The 19,917-nt window shown below is 42.1% G+C and overlaps 3 protein-coding genes across 4 annotated transcripts; 2 read left to right on the top strand and 1 right to left on the bottom strand.

Moving 5' to 3' along the window:
• The first annotated feature begins 181 nt into the window (after nucleotides 1-181).
• On the top strand, nucleotides 182-3,508 carry degs1 (delta(4)-desaturase, sphingolipid 1). The gene is made up of 3 exons (XM_020921229.2): nucleotides 182-413; nucleotides 1,695-2,437; nucleotides 2,597-3,508. The coding sequence occupies exons 1-3, from the start codon at nucleotides 332-334 to the stop codon at nucleotides 2,741-2,743; spliced, it is 972 nt and encodes a 323-aa protein (XP_020776888.1). The 5' UTR covers nucleotides 182-331; the 3' UTR covers nucleotides 2,744-3,508.
• Nucleotides 3,509-4,099: 591 nt separating this feature from the next.
• Nucleotides 4,100-11,320, bottom strand: nvl (nuclear VCP like). Of its 2 annotated transcripts, none has more exons than XM_055162931.1 (20): nucleotides 11,262-11,320; nucleotides 10,444-10,688; nucleotides 10,084-10,257; nucleotides 9,846-9,936; nucleotides 9,711-9,784; nucleotides 8,891-9,025; nucleotides 8,625-8,726; nucleotides 8,398-8,515; nucleotides 8,180-8,324; nucleotides 7,739-8,000; nucleotides 7,238-7,459; nucleotides 6,840-6,944; nucleotides 6,674-6,736; nucleotides 6,480-6,599; nucleotides 6,219-6,318; nucleotides 6,000-6,106; nucleotides 5,262-5,338; nucleotides 5,101-5,192; nucleotides 4,764-4,849; nucleotides 4,100-4,221 (listed from the first exon to the last, which is right to left on the bottom strand). In XM_055162931.1, exons 2-20 carry the CDS (start codon nucleotides 10,444-10,446, stop codon nucleotides 4,177-4,179), a joined length of 2,121 nt encoding a protein of 706 aa, XP_055018906.1. In that variant the 5' UTR covers nucleotides 10,447-10,688; nucleotides 11,262-11,320; the 3' UTR covers nucleotides 4,100-4,176. The 2 variants fall into 2 exon arrangements, with proteins under 2 accessions (XP_055018906.1, XP_055018907.1); XM_055162932.1 differs by having other exon boundaries at nucleotides 7,238-7,456.
• A 1,792-nt stretch (nucleotides 11,321-13,112) lies between these two features.
• On the top strand, nucleotides 13,113-19,772 carry cdt1 (chromatin licensing and DNA replication factor 1). The gene is made up of 10 exons (XM_055162933.1): nucleotides 13,113-13,668; nucleotides 13,862-13,957; nucleotides 14,336-14,658; nucleotides 14,967-15,161; nucleotides 15,227-15,372; nucleotides 15,463-15,563; nucleotides 15,628-15,816; nucleotides 16,143-16,280; nucleotides 16,359-16,560; nucleotides 19,402-19,772. The coding sequence occupies exons 1-10, from the start codon at nucleotides 13,273-13,275 to the stop codon at nucleotides 19,563-19,565; spliced, it is 1,950 nt and encodes a 649-aa protein (XP_055018908.1). The 5' UTR covers nucleotides 13,113-13,272; the 3' UTR covers nucleotides 19,566-19,772.
• The last annotated feature ends 145 nt before the right edge of the window (nucleotides 19,773-19,917 follow it).

Genomic DNA, 19,917 nt, shown 5'->3' with positions numbered 1-19,917 from the left:
TGATTTGTTCTTCATTATCTCTTATGAAATTCAAAGTAGAAATGACATAAAGAAACCTATGAGTCTTTATGGCTAAATAAATTAAATACTTTTAGTAAGTACCATATGGTCTATGTAACTACTGCGAAGTGCAGGAGGCCTCGCCCACTCGAGGCGAGGGCGGGGCAGTTCCAGGCGACTCTGAGCAGCAGCGACACTTCGGTGACAAGCACCGGAAAGCAGCGACCTGGTCGAGGGGTACAGTCAGTGGTGAGAAAACACGCGCAAAGACCAGAAACTCTCCGCAAACGTCCATCTGCTTACCTGGAAGAATAGTTAACCGAACACCGCCATGGGTAACCGGGTTCCGCGTGAGGACTACGAATGGGTGTACACAGACCAGCCTCATGCCGACAGGAGGAAAGAGATCTTGGGTAAGCTAACTTTAGCTTCGCCTTTAGCAGCGTTTACCTAAACTGGAGATGTATGAATATTAATACACAAGGAATTGTACAATGGTGACTTTGCGCTCGTAACTACTTAGAACAATGGAAATTACAGATATTGTTACCATGAGTTCATTTGTTTGATAAATGACTGCAGTCATGGAGTACTAGGCTATGCAAGTGGGCTAGCTAACGGTTTTTAAGTAGACCGGAAAGATGTGTCAACTAAAAAAAAAAAGGAAAACTTCAAAATTTCTAATATTTTATATACTAGATCAGTTCACGGTACATGCCACACATACAGGTTTACTCTGGCCTTTAAGACTGAGTCATTATTGTTAATAGTATGCTTTGGTATTGCGGTATCCGAATATTCTGGTGAAGTTGACTCCTCATCCGTCGCCACTCCCTGAACTGACTGAAGTGCGCACACTGCTACGGGACTACAACTGCACCTAACGGACTTTGGACTGCTGACCGCACACTCGCTTCCATGCACCTTTACGCAGAAGTTTGTTGTTTTGAGTTACGTTTGTTGTATGTCCAACTCCCCATGCATTGTAAAAAATAAATTAACCTTCTTGCTCAGCGATTGAATGACCCATTTGTGCAGAAACAGGATTTAATGCGGATCAAGCTTTAGGTTGAATTGTTTACTAAGGTGTCTCACTAGCGGAACATACAGAAGGTCGGAGTGTAGTTTGGGTCTGCAGGGGCCTTGTCTGGACTTGCGTATAGAGAATGGTGGTCACATGACACTCTCCTTTGAGGGCTTACGGCACAGGGCCTGCTGGGCCTTGTATGACTACCTGTTTCAGCACTTCCTCATGACACCACATTTGTAATGAGGCTCTGAAACAATGAAACCAAAGAACGTCTCTGATTACCGCACTACGCGACTATATTTATGGAGGCAGGGTTCGTCTTTCTAAACGCATTCTTTTGTAATTACATTGTTTTGCCATGATGCTATCAGCTAACATGTATGTAATCTGTCAGTTTTGTTGTGCTATGTTGACTTATGTCACCTGGAATGGCCTACCTGTTGACTTTCCACCAGTCAACCAGTTGTAACAGATAAAGTGTAGATAAAGCTGTGTATTCATGCACACTAACCTCTAGAACACCTCTCTGACACGAAGAACTTGAGATTGATGAGATTTCTACTGCTAAACTCTGTCTTATTTTTCATCATGATGAAGCTATTTTTATTATAAAATAGATAAAATATCTGAAATCTAACTGTGTGGCTCCCTTTTTTTCTTACAGCCAAATATCCAGAAATCAAGTCACTGATGGGCCCTGACCCGAGGCTCAAATGGATCGTGTGTATGATGGTTGCCATCCAGTTTCTAGCCTTCTATTTGGTCAAAGACCTGGACTGGAAGTGGGTCTTGTTCTGGACTTATACATTTGGGAGCTGTGTCAACCACTCTATGACACTTGCTATTCATGAAATATCTCATAACACAGCTTTTGGAAACAACAAGGGAACGTGGAATCGTTACTTTGCGATGTTTGCAAACCTGCCCATTGGCCTGCCATATTCAGCCTCTTTCAAGCGCTACCACCTGGACCATCACCGCTATCTGGGTGGAGATGGAGTGGATGTGGACATCCCCACAGAGTTTGAAGGCTGGTTCTTCTGCACACGTTTTCGCAAGTTTGTCTGGATCATTCTGCAGCCACTTTTCTACGCTGTCCGTCCATTGTGCATCAACCCCAAACCCATCTCTCAGCTGGAGCTCACCAATCTTCTCATCCAGACCAGTTTCAATGTTCTGCTGTTCTGGCTGTGGGGGGCTAAGCCTGTGGTCTACATGATGGCTGGCTCTTTGTTGGGGATGGGCCTGCACCCCATCTCTGGTCACTTCATTGCAGAGCATTACATGTTCCTTAAAGGCCACGAGACCTACTCGTACTATGGGTCTCTCAACCTGCTGACCTTCAATGTGGGCTATCATAATGAGCACCACGACTTCCCAAGCATCCCCGGACGCAGGCTGCCCATGGTGAGTGCATGATCTGAGTCTTTGACCATAGTTATCTTCCAGTCCATTCTAAGTTTATTTCATATGCAGTAAGACTACCTCTAATGCCATGGGTTTTTGGCCACTTGTCTTCTAAGACTGAGGGGTTAATGCTGCTGCTTATGTTGCTTTTGTTTCCAGGTAAAGAAGATTGCTGCAGAGTACTATGAGGACCTGCCCCAGTATACATCTTGGGTCAGAGTTCTGTATGATTTTATCATGGACGACACACTTAGTCCATACTCCCGCATCAAGAGAAAGCTCAAAGGAGACGTTAAACAGGAGTAAACTTTAAAACTACCAACCTCCCCTCGTCCTACAGCCTTGTTCTGCCACAGGCTTTCAGACCTGGCAGGCTGGAGCTGTATGTTGTGACTGTGACAACCAGGGTACAGGCCTGTGAGACAGTGCAGGATTAAACCCGTCAATTCTGTCCAGGGGACAAATTTATTAATTTCACATTTCTATTGACACTTACTAAAATATATGATCTAACTCTGGCAGAACTGCAGAAAGCATTGTATCTTTGTTTCCTGACATCCATCTGTTGACAAATTTAGATAAATTTGAATGTTTCTACAATGGATTGTTTGTTCCAACAAACACTCCCTTGTAGAAGCAAGGAGTCATCTTAACCAGGCCAGTGTTAAGTAGCCCAAACAACTGCTGATGAACTTTGAACTTGTGTCCATCGCTGACTGTCCGTTCTCAATGATAAGCCGAGTGACTCTTGATAAAATTGAAATTGTTGCACCTTTGCTGATTGTTTGAGCTGTTATGATGACCCATGCACATGTGGTGTTACTGATTAAGTGCCTTTTATTTGTTTGAGATGTATGTATTGAGAAGATTTAAAGGTCACATTAAGAGTTCTGTTGTTCAGCAGTATTTCTGTTCCATTTTAATTCAGTTGGATTAAAATCTCCCACAGCTATTTAAATATATATCTTTAAATAACTTTTCTTACTCCCATTCTCAACTGACTAAACAGCTTAGTTGGATATAAAATTATATTTTATGTAAACTAATAAAATGATATTTCTGTAACTGTTACATATGTTTTGTTGCAATATGTCAAGTACAATATTTATATTCTTAATCCCTTTTCAACTAAAATATGTTCAAGGCCTCAAGTCCCCTGTTATACTTGTAAGCATGTACCCACCCACGTGTACACCTGTTTGTTATTAAACACCAGGAGCCAAGTGCACCAGCTCGTCTTAAGATTGAAATATGAAAGTTACGACCAGCCTATAGATACTAGTATGACTAGTGCGCCAACAAGACTAAAGCCTCTGTGCACGATGTCTAGGTTTAACTTTTATGCTCAGAGTGGGGACAACATTAGAAACAAGCAGGCAGTCAGACTGGCCTTTTATATGGTTTAGAATTGAGTATGACTGCTGTCTGTTTTTTATTTTGGCACTGGAGTGCCTATCATAGACAGTATACTGTCTGGTGCATATACTCACCTGTTGTGTATGTTCTGGTAAAGTATTGTTCATACCAGGTATGGACTCCTGTCCCAAAGCCACTTTTGTTTTGGCAACATTTACAAATTAAGCACTATTAAACACACAGACTGTGCATGTGTGGGCTGCTTTTAGTCTCAGTCTCAAGTTTAACACATAAAAAGCACAAACAAAAATTGTTATGGTTTATTTTAACATAAAATATGAAAGTGTGCGTTGTGGAGGAGGACTGGGATCATGTTGGGAAGGTTATGGGCTGAGAGACTCCCGGAGCTGCTCGTACATCTGACGGTCCTGCACACAGCACATTTATAAATCTAGGTTAGAAAACAAGCAAAGACTCAATACCCCATTCATGGTCTGGAGTAGAGAATATGTTTTTAGAAGTCACCCATTTCAGAAGGAAGCACACCATACAAATCAATCCACAAATCTGCACTTAATGGGATGATTTGAGGCAAGTCAGGACATTGAAGGACTTTAATAGTACCACTTCTACCTTCTATAGCTGCTCAGCTCTAGAGTGTCCTGTCTCTGCTTTTGAGTGCTGCACATTTGAAAAAGTAGTGTAGTAGCTGGATTAGTATTGTACTGGCAGCAATAGTTAAGTAGTTAAGTAAGTGCTTAACTTAATAGTGTGAAGTTGTCATTGAAGTAAACATTGAAGCATATTGATGATAATACAAAGATGATAAAAACTGATGATGTTTACAAATGTAAACATGCAACATGCATTGCATAACACATTTTTCTCTGAAGAAAAAAAAAATCACCAATTATCAGAAGCACGAGTTCAGCCAAAGGTCACAAGAAAGAAGCCAGATGGAACAACTTACCTTTTTAGACACTGAGGGCCGAACTTTCTTGAATGCAGTTTCAAAATTCTGTTTCTTCACTTTGATGTCAACTACACGGTCCTGACCTGAGAACAGGAGATAGTAATCAGTAGGTTACGATACCATAACCAATACTATAGAAACAGCTTTGTGTGGTAGGATACCATGACAGATGCTATAATTTTTTTGATTATATTATTCCTTTATTTCACCACAAATGTCTCTCTGAAATTCACATTGTCACTTCCAGAGGATCCCTGGCCCCAGAAGACCCAAGTGTTTCCTAACTGTACTAAATTTTAGACTGAACACAAGTATAAAGCGAGCCCATACTCACCACTGGTGGACACTGAAGAACTGTGGGCTTCGAGGTAGGTACTTAGAGCACTGACAGATGCCTCTCTCACTAAAGCTGTAAGGTCGGCCCCACTAGAACATAAATACTCATTTATCTTTTATGTTCATCAAACCATCCATTGGTCATTTAGGCACACTCACGTGAAGCAGTCGCAGCGCTCATCAAATGCTATGTCTTCCAAGCTGACATCATGGTCCAGCTGAGGCCGGGTCCCCCCCTGAAAACACAGCAGGTCAACAATAAAGTCTTCATTAGATCTATATTTTTTGTGGTTTTTATCAAGTCTAAAAATAGGGTAGGCCTATAAAGCAGATTTTTAAGTAATTTTTTTTATATATAGCGCTTTTCACAGACACTTGTCATAAAGATGCTTTATTCATTCACTCCATACCCAATGGTGGTAAGCTACTATTGTAGTCACAGATGCCCTGAGGTAGACTGAAGCAAGGCTGCCACGCCAATCGACGCCACTGGTCCCTCTGACCACCACCATCACTCACGCACACACCACTTTCATACTAGGTAAGGACACAACAATAATTTTTTTTGATGCCCCACTGTGGCATCTGATTTTCCCAACGGTCACCATCCAAGTACTAACCAGGCCCGGCCTTGCTTAGCTTCCGAGATCGGGATCAGGCTTTGACAAGCTGGTATGGCCACAAGTTAAAAATATAAAATTAGAGAAATTAATATTCAGCTTAACTATAAATGCTTTGGTTCAGATGAGTGGGAAGAGGTGTGTGGAAAAGTGAGATGGAAATGTGATGGTTATGAGAAAAAAGTCAACAGATGGAGGCAGATCTAAACTTCTGTTTGGGAGAAAGATTAGTCAAATGTTAAATTTCTTCAAAGGCACAGTGTCATATTTAATGTACCTTGGTGACAGTGAGGAGAATGGCGTGTCGATCAGCTGCCGGTGGTAGACCGACATACAGGGTTTTATCAAGACGGCCGGGTCTGAGTATGGCTGGGTCAATAATATCTAAAAGAAACATTCCCATTGTTAGGATGACCCACAAAAAGCATCCATATTTAAAGATACACCTGCAGGTGCTTCACTGAGCCACACGGATGTGCTAGAACACATAACCAACCTGGCCTGTTGGTGGCAGCCATAATGTAAACTTGCCGCCGTGTTTCCAAACCATCCATCTCAGTCAGCAGCTGGTTGACCACACGCACACTGGCCCCGGACTAAGAGATATGTCAAAAAAATTGAATCATGTCAATTTTGGAACAGAATTACAAAGTAAATAGCCTCTTTTATGTGTAAAAAATATACGGAACTCCCTTGCCATTTTCCCAAATGCAGTATATGCCATAAGATTATTCAGTATTCAGTTATGAATGTGTACCTCATGTCCGGATCGTCGAGGGCATAAAGCATCAATTTCATCAAAGAAGATGACACATGGGGCGGAGTTTCGTCCCCTCTGAAAGACCTGCCGGACAGCGCGCTCGCTCTCTCCCACGTACTGCATATGCACAGACAGAGCCCACTGAGCCAAAGTACACAGCCACACTGATGTCAGACACCACAGTGACTCACCATGTTCAGCAGCTCTGGGCCCTTGACAGAAATGAAGTTCAGGCCTGACTCATTGGCCACAGCCTGTATCAGGACAAACAGAAAAACAATTAAAATACTGGCATCTGCCTTCTATATACTCACATTTCTCCAAAAACAGTTACTAAAAAGTGTGCATAGACTTCACCTTAGCAAGTAATGTCTTCCCACATCCAGGTGGTCCAGCCAGCAGCACTCCTGAAGGAGCACTGAGCCCCAAGGCCTTGAACTGTTCTGGGGAGCGCACAGGGGCCTGTCAAATACACATAAATAAAATGCGTACACTGGCATTTCATGTTTTATATAATAAAATACTGAATTTTCATGGAGTTTGGTTGGATTTGCCTCTTGTCCCCCTTTGGGAGTCGAGGTGCTTGTTAAAATGGCTAATTAGCAGCACAATGCATTGATATTTAAATTATTAAATATAATGTAAATAACAACTTGTACAATTGTTGTTATCTAAATAACAACTTTATAATGGACACCTCAAATGTGGCAATACCATCATTGTCTTTTGTGATCATGAATAATTTAGCATCTCACCAGTATAGCCATGGTGAGTTCATCTCGGACATCCCTTAATGCTCCAATGTCATCCCACGTCACATCAGGGACAGTGGCGAAGCCCTCCCTTTTGGCTGAGGGCTGGATACTGGACAGTGATGATTTAAAGTCCAACATGAGGATGGATAGTCCCGACAGCTCCTCTTCTGACAACAGCTCTGAATTCTTCAGGAGTTGTAACATGTGCCAGAGCTCCTCCTGCTAATAATGATACAATAGACCTGTACTAGTATATTGCTTTTTAGTGACACACTTGGCTACAGGCCCTAAAAAAAATTATGTTGGAGGATGTTTAAGGTGCATTGTTTTTGCAATTATTAATATTTATTTGTAATTGATAGGCAATTCATATTTGTTGTATATTGTTATATTGTTATTGTTATATTTTATTTGAATAATAATTAAGTTCTGTGGCCTTTTGAGTTGTTTTGTTATGTTATTTGTCATATAGTGCCCTTAAATCTAATGTTAGTGATCTACCTTTGCAGGTGCAGGCTCAACAGTTGTCACAGAGGAGTCTGATGGGCACTCCAGAGACTTCTGACTGTTGTCTATTGACTCCTCTTTGGTCTGGGCTTTTCTTGAGTGGGTTTCCAGCAGAGCTCTGTTGACAGCGCACATGGCAGCTTCTCGGCACAGTGCCATTAGGTCTGCCCCCACGTACCCTGGAGTGAGCCGTGCCAGTTGCCCATAATCGATATCTTCAGATAGCTTCAGCTTTCGACACAAAGTCTTGAGGATTCTGAAGCACATTACAGATGCTGATTAAAATGTATATTTACTGCAGGTAGTATGCTGAACATTTCAAGTATATTAGTATAATAAACATACTACACTACTTGTAATTCCACTGTTGTTAATTCCTCACCAAACCTGCACATTTACTTCTGTGTCTATCCTAACCCTAAGATGGCACCTTACCTGAGGCGCGCCGATTCATCTGGAATACCAAGGCAGATCTCTCTGTCGAAGCGCCCCGCTCTGCGCAGTGCGGGGTCCAGAGAGTCAGGACGGTTAGTAGCACCGATTACCAGTATCTGAGCTGTTACTGTTAAACTGTTCAGGTCTAGATACAAGAACAAATAACTTACAGTTACAATTCAAACTCATTACGATTATGTCTATAAAATTCAGCATACCATCCATGCAAGTAAGCAGCTGAGCCACAATCCTTCTCTCCATGTCTTTGGAGGCCACCTCCCTTTTTGGAGTGATGGCATCAATCTCATCAATGAAGAGGATGCACGGAGAGGAGCTCTGTGTGAAACCAAACAAGCTGTGATTAAAAGAAATTCTGCCTAACACAATAATACTATTAAGGATAACAGTTAAAACTGTTAAAAACTATAAAAGAAGATGGGCTGACCACTGCTGTGTCAAAGAGTTCTCTCAGCTTCTGTTCTGACTCTCCTGACACTCCTGACACAAGCTCTGGAGCAGACACTTTCAGCAGGGGCAGCCCCAGCTCCTAATGTGTTGAAACAGTTGAGTTAATATAATTTGTTAATATTTTGGAACAATACATGTTAATGACAATTCATGTAAACATACTGTATGTGTACTTGTGCACATACATTGTAGTAGACACATATAATAGGTATTACTTTTGTCCCAATAAGTAAGTTTACTCACGCCTGCAACAGCCTGAGCCAGTAGAGTCTTTCCACAGCCTGGGGGCCCGTGGAGCAGGACGCCCCTGGGAGGGACCATTCCCAACTGCTGATACACCTCTGGGTGTCGCATGTGAAGGAGCAGCTTGCACACATCCTGCAAGGTTCAAAACATTCACATGCAAAAGGTTACCTGGTACAATGCATCTTTCCTATTAAGGTTAATGTATAATGTGCACTGTCCCCATCTTATTAAATAAATGATCTCAACTACAATATCATATCTTGGCTGTGGAAACACAAAAAACACTGAACCCCTCCAAAAAATACCTTTATAGACATGTGAGAATAAATAGAAATGCACTTGAATTATTAAGAGAAAATATTATTTATTTTTCGATTGCACAAGTAGGAAAATGTATGTGGAAAAAACTAATTATAACTGACAAATTATGAAATTGCTCAGTCCTTAATACTTCTTATTCCAAGTGCAAAGATAAAACATTTACAACAAATGTTAATTCACCTTTTCACTCAAAAGTTCTCATTAGTTTGGGGTCTACTAGTAAGAACACAACGCTCCTATCTGAAGGAGTGTGGCTCTATCCCAGCTCTTATTCTGTCCTTGGGCAAGGCACAACAAGCACTTTGCCAGACAGCAGTACCTTATATAGTAATAATGTATGGTATGTGTTTGTGGGTGTTAATATGGGACATGAAATGGAAATTGGTCCTTGGCTACAATCCATCATGTTTATTGCATGTGTTCATTAACAAGCTTGGTCACGACCAAACGGAAAAAACAACCTAATACTACATTTAAAATATGTGAAGACATTCACCTTTAATGTTTCTTCATTTCCTCCAACATCTTCAAATGTCAAAGCTGGATACTGCAGTTCAATTATTTTTTTTGCTAAACAGAGACCAGTGTAAGAAATATTTTGCTGACATATCATTAAACTGGACAAGAATACCTTTTTTGTTAACAGGTCGAGAGTCTTCATGTTCAGTTACTGCGTTTGTCCTCTTTTTGGACTTCTTCTGAGACTTTCCAGAGACATTTTTCTAGTAACAAATCACAACAATTTCTTATTCAACTAAAACGTTGCACAATAATACAATTACATACATAACACACTGACAACATAGATGAACAAACATCTGTGTTGTCCCTTTACACTACTTCAGTGATTAGTAACGGATTTGCCCTACCTGAACAGGCTCGTCATCACACAAGTCAATGAAAGGTGTGGTTTTGCTGGGGTCTCTGTCAATGTACCAACTCTGGTTGGTGCTCTGTGGGGCTGGGTTGCTGCTCGGGCCTTCCGTGTTTTCAGCACTTTTTCTGTACAGGCTGGTTAGAGAGCTGTTCATATGGTTGGTGGGCTGTGGGGCAAAACAGAACTCTCAGACTGATATAAGAAGGAATTATCAGAGACTGTAGGCTCTGTCAGGACTGGAGCATGGTCTCAGCAGCAAATATAAATTCAGTGTCAGTCATTTTTATTAATTGGTTATTCCAATCCATTAATAGGCACAATATCATAATTTCTTTCAATAAGCCATTCTTACCATATTCCCCAGAACGCTCTCATCCTCCTCATCACTATCGGAAGACAGGTTGGAGCCTTCTCTATGGACACATATATTGTTTGAACAGCACTTTTGTTACCCCTACACACCACAGTAACTAGTACTATTGCTGTGACTATACACTGGCAGCTTTACCCGGTCGCTCTGGCTGTGCTTTGCTTTTTTAGCCAAGTGTTTGCTTTCCAGCTCATTGAGGTCAGAATCCTGAGTAATGGACTGGTATACTGCAAAATACAGAACACATCTTGTTTAATTCCACAGACAAACTCATCTTTTCTTAATTTTACATCGTACCTTACTAATCTAAGATTGTTTTTAAGTAAATATCGGACTAATATTTGAAGTAGAAAAGCACTCAGAGAGCGCAGACCTCCGCCAAGGACTACCGACATTTTTTATATAAATTGCGATAAAATCAGTCTTCTGGATCAGATCCGGATCAGCCTTTGGAATATGAAAGAGGATCCCATTGTCCATCCCCGAGTCAAATTTCATGGGGTTTGGTCAATAATTAACCGAGATATTGAGAAACAATTTTTTGGCCCCATTTACCACGATGTTAACTAAAATTTCAAAGTGATCCAGAATCCAGGATTTCTTCCGGATCACCCCCAAAATGAAATCAGTTCTTTCTTTTCACATTTCCAGCAAATCCTGAAAATTTCATCAAAATTGGTCCATAACTTTTTGAGTTATGTTGCTAAAAGACAAACAAACAAACAGACAAACGCCGGCAAAAACATAATCTCCTTGGCGGAGGTAATAAATTGACCAACACAATTTATAAATATGATTACCTTTTTCCACCTGTATCCTGAAGGCTGTCTTATTTCTTCTGCCATAGTCCAGTCTTTGAAAAAAAACAAAACAAAAAAAACCCCCTCAAACTCAAAACAATCTAGGTCTATGGGACAATATACAATTGTATAAAATTATACAAGCAGTAATTAGAGTGTTGTTGAATACGTTTAAAGGTAATGCTTTGTGGTACTCTTGGTCTTCGGCAGTTTTTGTCCAGATATACTGTTTTATTGGAATCTTAATTTCTAATGCATGATTAAGTTGTTTTCATTTTATCCTGCTGATAGTTGAAAAGTCAGGAGTTCGTACTTGACGTGGAAAGTGAGAATCACTTATGTAGATCAAACAAAAACTAGTATGATTAATAACCCTAATGGACTGCAATAACATAATTTGATCAAAAAACCCAAGAGGGGTGTGACAAAGTTGATTGTTGATGTTTGGGGCTAATTAACATTCAGAGGGAAATAGGGAATTCTGGGAAAGCGGAAAATGACATTATATATTTATTGAATGTACTCTTGGACCACCAACTTGTGATTTTTGTACAATTGGGGGGACTGTTTTCACAAAATTCAGGACCATTTACAGATGGTTTGACTCTTGCACTTGCCTGTACACTCTCTGCAGTTCCTGTGCCACTTCAGACAGATCCACATACTGACTGCTGCTTGATGCCAAGTGCTGAAAGATTTGCACATATCATTACACTTGCTGGTATATGGAGTCATATTACAAATATTAAAAAGAAAAGTTTAAATTCCCTGCTACTTGGGCCATTGGATTGGCTGTTGAAGCCCTTCAGCTCTGTATTTAGTGAGGCTTTAAACAGCGATGATAGCCCATGGTACCTGCTGCAGTCGGTGTTTGAGTCGCAGGTCGACACCTCCTCCGCTCTTGTTCCTCATGAAGGGCGCTTCTCTTCACCTACAGATGTCCAAATCTCAGTCTGCTAGTTTCCTCCAAAAGACAATGAATTGCCTGTGGTTTGACAAAAAGATAAAGTAAATACAAAACAGATGTACTGATTTGTACTAAACATGCATGGACACATCACTAATGCCCAAGTCATTGGAGTTCAATAGATATCATAATGGAAATATAAAATATCTAAACAACCTCGTTTTACCCATCACCTACACCAGTATGACTTCCTATCAGTAAACGTACTTGCAGGAGGAACATTCATAGAGGTATAATAACACCTTAACAAACTTTCATAGAACCAAGCAAACACATGTGCGACTGAAAACCAATCCAACTGTGGGCACCCCGCAGAGCTGGGGCAGTCGGCTGAACCCGGGACGAAAACTGAGACAAAATTATGCCGCTCCTGATCAGATCTGTAAATGCATACCTGGTGCTTGTAGACGCAGAAGCAAGTTTGGTGTGAGATATTATAACATGAAAACTACAACACTGCGGAAACAGAAACAACTACATCCAGGTCCTCTTCTTCTTGTGATTTCAGACAAGCATTCTTGAAGTAAATACACACTGCTGCCTTTCCCGGTTAGGAGGGCGCACCACAGTTTTGTCTACTCGCAAATTTTTACATGTGCCTCATTTCCCCATTCACCCACCTTGTTATAAAGAGTATGCCACTGATGCCATCTGAACTGTAAATAGGTACTCTTGATCTTTCTTGCAATGGCCATTGGCCACTTTATTTCATTTTAATAGGAACAACTCAATGATTTGTCTTCACTATCCATTCATGTTGTTTTTTGAGCACCAAATAGTCACTATAAGTTTATAGCACTAACAGAAACCAAGAATCTCACATATTTACTTCAGTTTCGTTATCAGACTGTTAATGTTGGGGGAGGATCCTGGGGGGAGGATCCTGGTCGGAGGGGCGGGCGTGAGACTGTTTCGCGCGAAACTTCCATTTTTCTTTTTGAGATGAAGAGCGGTCTCTGGGCTTTCTGCGTTGCTGAAACGTATTGATTGAGCTAAACTACACGGCCATCTGTCTCTCGTTGTCGTTCGGACACGGATAGCGCCATGTCTCAGGTCCGAGTCACAGACTTTTTTGCTCAAAGAAAGAAATGCGCCGGGCCGACGAAAGCGACGAAGAACCACAGCAGCCGAGCCAACATGACCAGGTCGGCCACGCACAAAGAACCGCTCAGTTCTTCTATCCACGATGAGTTTGTCCGAGTTATCGACGAGGCGGCGGGGTTACAGGACCCAGCTGTTGTGGGGCTAGATACCAGTCCTCGCACGCCCAAACGGACTTCTGGGGACGCGGAATTTGATCTCGGGGCCGCTGTTTTCTCTGCCACGACCGACCACAGCACCGCTAAGAAAAGCCGACCTACCGCTACAAAACTTCCCAGAAACAGCAGAAGGACTGCCCGCAAGCAACTAATACTCCCGCAGAGCTCTCCACAGCGTCAGGTATCAAACACATCTGTTTTATACTCTAAAGAACACAACCAAAACGCATAGATACAAGAAATTACCCAAACTTAAAAACCTTACTGTGGCCTTGAGTATGCATAGCAGTGAATTTGTTCTTTTGTACCCCACGTCTTGAGATTTACATCACAAACCGCAAATAAACTTACTATTGATCTTACTTTGTATCCAGGCACCACAGCACAATGAACAGATCAGGTCAGACTCTCCCCCACCAAGGGACTCCAGCAAGCAATCCATTAAGGCTCCCAGAGGAGGCAGAGTGAAGGTGAGGCAAACCTACATTTTGCTGTATTGTTTTGTTCATCTTTGCTTTATTTCAGCCTCACTTGTGAGAGTTAAAATATATTTGAGAACAAATTGTTCCCATTTGTGAAAAAAATATAAAATACTGGGAAAGCTGCAGACCTTAAAGGGATCATGTAATGCCATTTTTTAAATCTATGTTATAATATTGTTTCCTCCTCAAAAACATAGTTGGAGATGTGTTTTGTTGCATAATAAAGGGTTACTCAAACATGAAACAAAACACAACTCCAGGTATGTGTTGAGGCAACACCATTTTAACCATTTTAACAGGTCCTTCTTCTAAGATTTAAATCTTAGAAGAAGGACCTTTTTAATTGGGGTTTATGCATGTGTCTAGGCTCTATCACAAGAGGAACTGTCCACCCTCAAGTCCCGCCTGGAGGGGATCAAGAAACTGGCTGAGAGTTTAAGCAGCAGCACCTCATCCCTGACCACTGCCTTAGAGCCCACCACCTCTTCTCCCCCATCCACCACCCCACTGCCCTTAGACAAAACTTTATTCCTGCCCACAGCTGATACCCCTCCAGCCACAACTGGTCCTCACCCTGCCTCACAAGATGAGGAGCTCAAGAAGACCCTTGCCCGGGCCAAAGCGCTGGCAGTGAAGGCCCAGGAGAGAAAAGAGAAGAGTAAAATAAGCAAGCCTGCTGAACCTCAGAGGTGAGTTGTATACAAATGTAGACCCTTTATGTCTTCATTGTCAACAATGCGCGTAAACTGGTCTTGTAGCACTGCCACTAAAGATAACCCAGGAGTTGAGATGTTTGAAGTCACTAATCTTGAATTAAATTTTTTACTTTTATTTTTTTTTCAAAGATTGGAGAGATAATTAAACTACTGGCAACCTGTATTTGCAATTTTACAACTCCCTCCTCTGAGCAAACACTGACTGAGAGTCATTTTACATGAAGCAATTACTTGATAGTAAATGTTTGGTTCCACCTCTCACTTGTCTTGTCTCCTGCTAGTGGTGAGCTGCCTGCGTACCAGAAGTACCACACACTCGCCCAGGCTGTTCCTCCGGGCCTGTCGCTGCCATATCAATACAAAGTCCTGGCTGAGATGTTTCGTTGCATGGACACAGTGGTGGCAATGTTATTTAACCGCAGTGAGACGCCCACCTTCATGAAGATCAAAAAGGGCGTACAGGACATGATGCACAAGTATGTACTGCTACTGATCCCAAAGCATGTCTGTATTTCTTTGTCTCATGTGTTCTTCCGTGCAGGCGCTTTGAGGAAAGCCATGTGGGCCAGATTAGAACCGTGTTTCCTGAGGCATACACTCTGCGTCAGGAGAAGAACATCCCTACCTTCAACAACGGCATCAAGAAGGGCTCATATCAGCTAACTGTGGAGCCTGTCATCACATGTGGTCAGATCTCACTTGTTATAGTGTGACCTAAATAGTTTTTACACATTCACACATTCTGAGAGTGTAAGCTGATGTTTTTGTTAATCACAGATGAGGGGGAGTTGAGGACCACCCTGACAGCTACACGCCTGCTAGAGCGCCGACACATTTTCCACCACAACTTGGTGTCCTTGGTCAAACAGCATCACAAGGTGAGCCTCTCCCTTCACATGCCCCTGCTCTGTGTAGACTGTGCTGACTCTGTTTTGTCCCCAGGCCTTCCTGTCATCACTTGACCCTCCTTTGTCAGTGCCTGAAGACAAACTCACCCGCTGGCACCCACGTTTCAATGTGGACACTGTTCCACCTATACCAGACAGTCCTTTGCCACAGCCCCCCCAGACAGAGAGCCTGACCACGGCCCAGGAGGTGCTGGACAAAGCCCGTGCACTCATGACTCCAAAGGTAACTCTTCATTTATAGTGTTTTGTCATTTTGATCCCATTAATGTGGTTCTTTCATTTGGAAAAGGTTGAAAACAGGTCAAGGGGCTTGACCTGTTTTCATTCTTTTCCAAAGGGAGCCTAGAACCAAAATGACAACATAAATATTTTCTTATAAGCCTGGCTTGTAAAGTTGACCAGGCTACTTTTGCACTTCTCCAATAACAAGGAAATTATTAAATCTGTTGATCATGTGTCACATCAGAGAGTTACATTGATACAAATTGCAGAAATGGGACCCAGTTTTTGTAATCTTGCAAATGTGTAAAAGTCTGGTCATTGTGTCAGATGGAGAGGGCTTTGGTGTCAGTGGCCTTAAAATCAGCTGAGAAGACTGAGAATAAAGAAGCTTCTGTGCCTAGCTGTCTGACCCCCACCCAGAGCCCTGTAGCCTTAAAGGGCGTGTCCCAGTCCCTCCTGGAGCGAGTGAGTTTGCGTTTGTTTTACTGTGTTGTTGGCTTCTGCACAGTGCTTATCTTGACAGCTTCGTTTGTCCATGCCTAGATTCGTGCCAAAGAGGCTCAGAAGCTTCAGGCGGCCATGACCCGTAACCCAGTGCAGGATGAGCGACTGCTGATGATGTCGCGTCTCTGTGAACTTGCCCGAATCCTTCGCAATGTCTTTGTGGCTGAGAAGAAACCGGCACTAATCATGGAGGTGGCCTGCAACAGGATGGTTGCCAGTTACACATCTGCTCTGAGCACAGGTCTGATTCTACACATACCATACCTGCAAACTTGTCGCCTTTCAGCTACAATCGCCTTTTTCTTGGTCAATTGGGTCATTCATGTGAATCGCATAGATTTTTTTTTTTTTTTTTTTTAGGGATGGGAGGTAGGTGCTTGAGTTAGGAAATAAATTCTTCTCCTTCGAGTTTAAATAAAATAATAATTGAGGTTTACATGGAAAGCATGTTAAATCGTCATTATTTAATTCCGCTCAGCGTCTGGGGATGGAGAAGAGTTCTTATTGGACAGGGACACCAACGTATTTACGTCGACAGGAAGAAAACGCACACACTTCAGCTGCTACCGGCTTTTTTGTCACCTCAGTTTGTCGTTAAGTTTGAGGATACGCCCATACATATTGGGGAACAGCGGTCCAAACCGGAGTCCTGAACCAGCGGGAGCAGCTCTGGTTCAAGTCGGGGAGTGGTGTTAGGTGTCACAGCCTGAGAGAAGGAGAGACGCTCAGAACAACATATCCAGACAGAAGGTTTGGTTGGTTATGTTTTGCACCACCTCGGTACCAGCCGCCTGGCTCCACTGCACGCGTATTTTGCCCTACGTGAGCGTAAAAACTGCAATTTTTAGAAAGCATGGAAAGTGAATGAGGGCGGCTCCACTGTACGCACTAGACGCGCATATGGAGCAGCGAGTCCTGTGCGCATAGATTTCAGAAAATAGGATCCATCCTATTTTTTGATGCTCTACGCGAGCGTAGGCGTGTATCCCCATCAAAATACACAGAGAGCACGAATCTTTGGTTGTATTTGTGCGTTTACCATCAGCACAACGTGCTCCTGGGGCAGATCTGTGTCGTGTGAAAGAGCACAGCTCCAGAAAGACTGTTAATTAGTGCTTTAAAATTTACTTTTGAAAACCTTGTTTGCCCTGGTCAGCCTCACTGTAATGAGTTATTTATGACTTGTTACTGTCATTTCAAAGTAATTTGTTACATTTTAAATGCAGTAATATTGTAATGTAAGGCATTACATTACTATTTCATTACTTTTAAGTTACTCTCACCAAAATAACTGCAAAGATGCGGAAGATGAGGACTGAACCCGGAGGACTGAACCCGGAGGACTGAACCCGGAGGACTGAACCCGGAGGACTGAACCCGGAGGACTGAACCCGGAGGACTGAACCCGGAGGACTGAACCCGGAGGACTGAACCCGGAGGACTGAACCCGGAGACTGAACCCGGAGGACTGAACCCGGAGGACTGAACCCGGAGGACTGAACCCGGAGGACTGAACCCGGAGGACTGAACCCGGAGGCGCCTTGCAGACAGGGTTTTTGCAAGGCGCTTCAGCTGCGTTTAGCCCCGTGGAGCGCAGAATTCTGCGTCGGCCCTTTCGCCCGCGGTCACCTGCCGTGTCTCCGGCGTTTCACCGCTGCTGATATCGCGGTGATTTTAGCGAATTTTTATGAAGAAAAATTAAAAACCCACCACTTCAATCCAGGTTAAAAATGCATTACTGACATTTTTTTCCTTGTGCCTTACATTACATTACTACTTTACAGCAAAAAAGCAATGCATTACAGTAATTCGTTACTTTTATAATGCGTTACTCCCAACCAAAGGTTCTCATTAATAGGGTTGAGGTCAGGGGAGGATGTGGGCCACACCATGAGTTTCTCTTTTATGCCCATGGCAGCCAATGATGCAGAGGTATTCCTCGCAGCATGAGATGGTTCATTGTCATGCATGAAGATTATTTTGCTACAGAAAGCCTGGTCCTTGTTTTTGTATCATGGAAGAACATGGTCAGTCACACTCCCCATAATTTACAGAGGTAATTTTTACACCTTCAGGGACCCAAAAGGGGCCAACCAGCTCTCTCCCCATGATTCTGGCCCAAAACATGACTCTGCCACCTTCTTGCTGATGTCGCAGCCTTGTTGAGACATAAATCTGGACCATCCAGGGTTGCACGGCACTGATCAGTGAACAAGACTGTTTGAAAATTAGTCTTCATGTATTTCTGGGCCCACTGAAACCGTTTCTGCTTATGAGCATTGTTTAAGGGTGGAGTAAAAGATTTATGCATAACTGCAAACCCCTGGAGGATCCTACACCTTGAGGTTTGCAGGACTCCAGGGGCACCAGCAGTTTCAAATACCTGTTTGCTGCTTTAATGGCATTTTAGCAGGTGCCCTCTTATTCCATTGTATTTGACAGAAACCTTCCTCATTGTACCTTTTATCTGCATGAATCTGTGTGTGCTCAGAATTGGCTACAAATCTCTTAATAGTATGAAGATTCTTAAGTTTTTGTGAAATATCTAAGCTTTTCATACCTTGTCCAAGGTATTCAACTATTTCATGCTTTTCGGCACTAGAGATCCTTTTTCTTTCTCATATTGCTTGAAAATGGTGGTCTGCTTAATAATGATTAATAATGCTTAATAATAATAATTGGACTTGCCTGGTAAACAAATCGGCACAGGTGTCTGAGATTGATTTCACTGACCCAAAGAGCCTTGAGACACAATTACCATCCATGAGATCACTGAAAAACAAAAAAAATTACCTTTTTATGATTCTTAAACACAATTTGCCCAATAATTTGGAATGCAGTGTAATCAAAGGAAAATGCCCACTGTCTCTACTACCTCTGTACTATTTTGTCCCAAATACGGTAATTCTCACTGGGTTCAACAACAGTGCATAGCCATTTTGGCACCTTTTTACATCCACTGCTTTGTGAGGACTCACCAAAGACTGGCTGTTCAAAACATCAACACAATTATGGAATTGTATTATTCATAAACTACACAGATGTACAGGGATATTAATTGACTGACTTCTTTCTTGAACAGGTGAAATGGAGAAGCACATCAGATTGCTGGCAGAGGTAGCATCCGACTGGCTTACGATCATTCCGATCAGAAAGGATTTTTACCTCAAGTTAAACAAGAACACAGAGCTGAGTGTGGTACAGAACAAACTGCGCACTAGGCTTAAGGAAGAGGAGAGCCTGTAATGACTACCAGCTGTTTTTACAAATTTTCTACAGTGTAGAAGAGACATGTTTGCAATTTTTCATTGTATTTTTATGATGCTGGGAGAAACGTCATTGGAGGACAATGGAGGTCCGTTCTTATTTTTAGGACCAGTTTTATTGAAAATCAAGAAAAGTATTGCAGTTATTGCTCTGATTGTATATCAAATAAACAAATACACTGCTGTAGTGCACGAATGATGGGTCTTAAAAAAAAAAAGTTACATTACTAAATAGTTTGAAATGTTTTACATTAATATATTAAAATTCTTTCAGGAACCATTTAACTGAACTGAGATCTCCCTGTGTTATATGCATTCATTTAATGCATAAA

This window comes from Boleophthalmus pectinirostris, unplaced genomic scaffold (genome assembly GCF_026225935.1).
Source record: "Boleophthalmus pectinirostris isolate CB_2022bp ecotype Guang Dong unplaced genomic scaffold, ASM2622593v1 HiC_scaffold_5, whole genome shotgun sequence".
Taxonomy (NCBI): domain Eukaryota; kingdom Metazoa; phylum Chordata; class Actinopteri; order Gobiiformes; family Gobiidae; genus Boleophthalmus; species Boleophthalmus pectinirostris.
Note: the sequence above shows the minus strand (reverse complement) of the source record. Positions and strands in the feature narration are given on the sequence as shown.

Excerpts from the sequence above, each read along its gene's own strand:
- cdt1 (XM_055162933.1), top strand. The coding sequence starts at position 13,273 with ATGTCTCAGGTCCGAGTCACAGACTTTTTTGCTCAAAGAAAGAAATGC. Across the intron at positions 13,669-13,861 it reads AGAGCTCTCCACAGCGTCAG|GCACCACAGCACAATGAACA; the intron begins GTATCAAACACA and ends CTTTGTATCCAG. Across the intron at positions 14,659-14,966 it reads AAGCCTGCTGAACCTCAGAG|TGGTGAGCTGCCTGCGTACC; the intron begins GTGAGTTGTATA and ends GTCTCCTGCTAG.
- nvl (XM_055162931.1), bottom strand. Across the intron at positions 6,945-7,237 it reads AACTCACCATGGCTATACTG|GCCCCTGTGCGCTCCCCAGA; the intron begins GTGAGATGCTAA and ends TGTATTTGACAG. Across the intron at positions 6,737-6,839 it reads GGAAGACATTACTTGCTAAG|GCTGTGGCCAATGAGTCAGG; the intron begins GTGAAGTCTATG and ends GTCCTGATACAG.
- degs1 (XM_020921229.2), top strand. The coding sequence starts at position 332 with ATGGGTAACCGGGTTCCGCGTGAGGACTACGAATGGGTGTACACAGAC. Across the intron at positions 414-1,694 it reads CAGGAGGAAAGAGATCTTGG|CCAAATATCCAGAAATCAAG; the intron begins GTAAGCTAACTT and ends TTTTTCTTACAG. Across the intron at positions 2,438-2,596 it reads CCGGACGCAGGCTGCCCATG|GTAAAGAAGATTGCTGCAGA; the intron begins GTGAGTGCATGA and ends TTTTGTTTCCAG.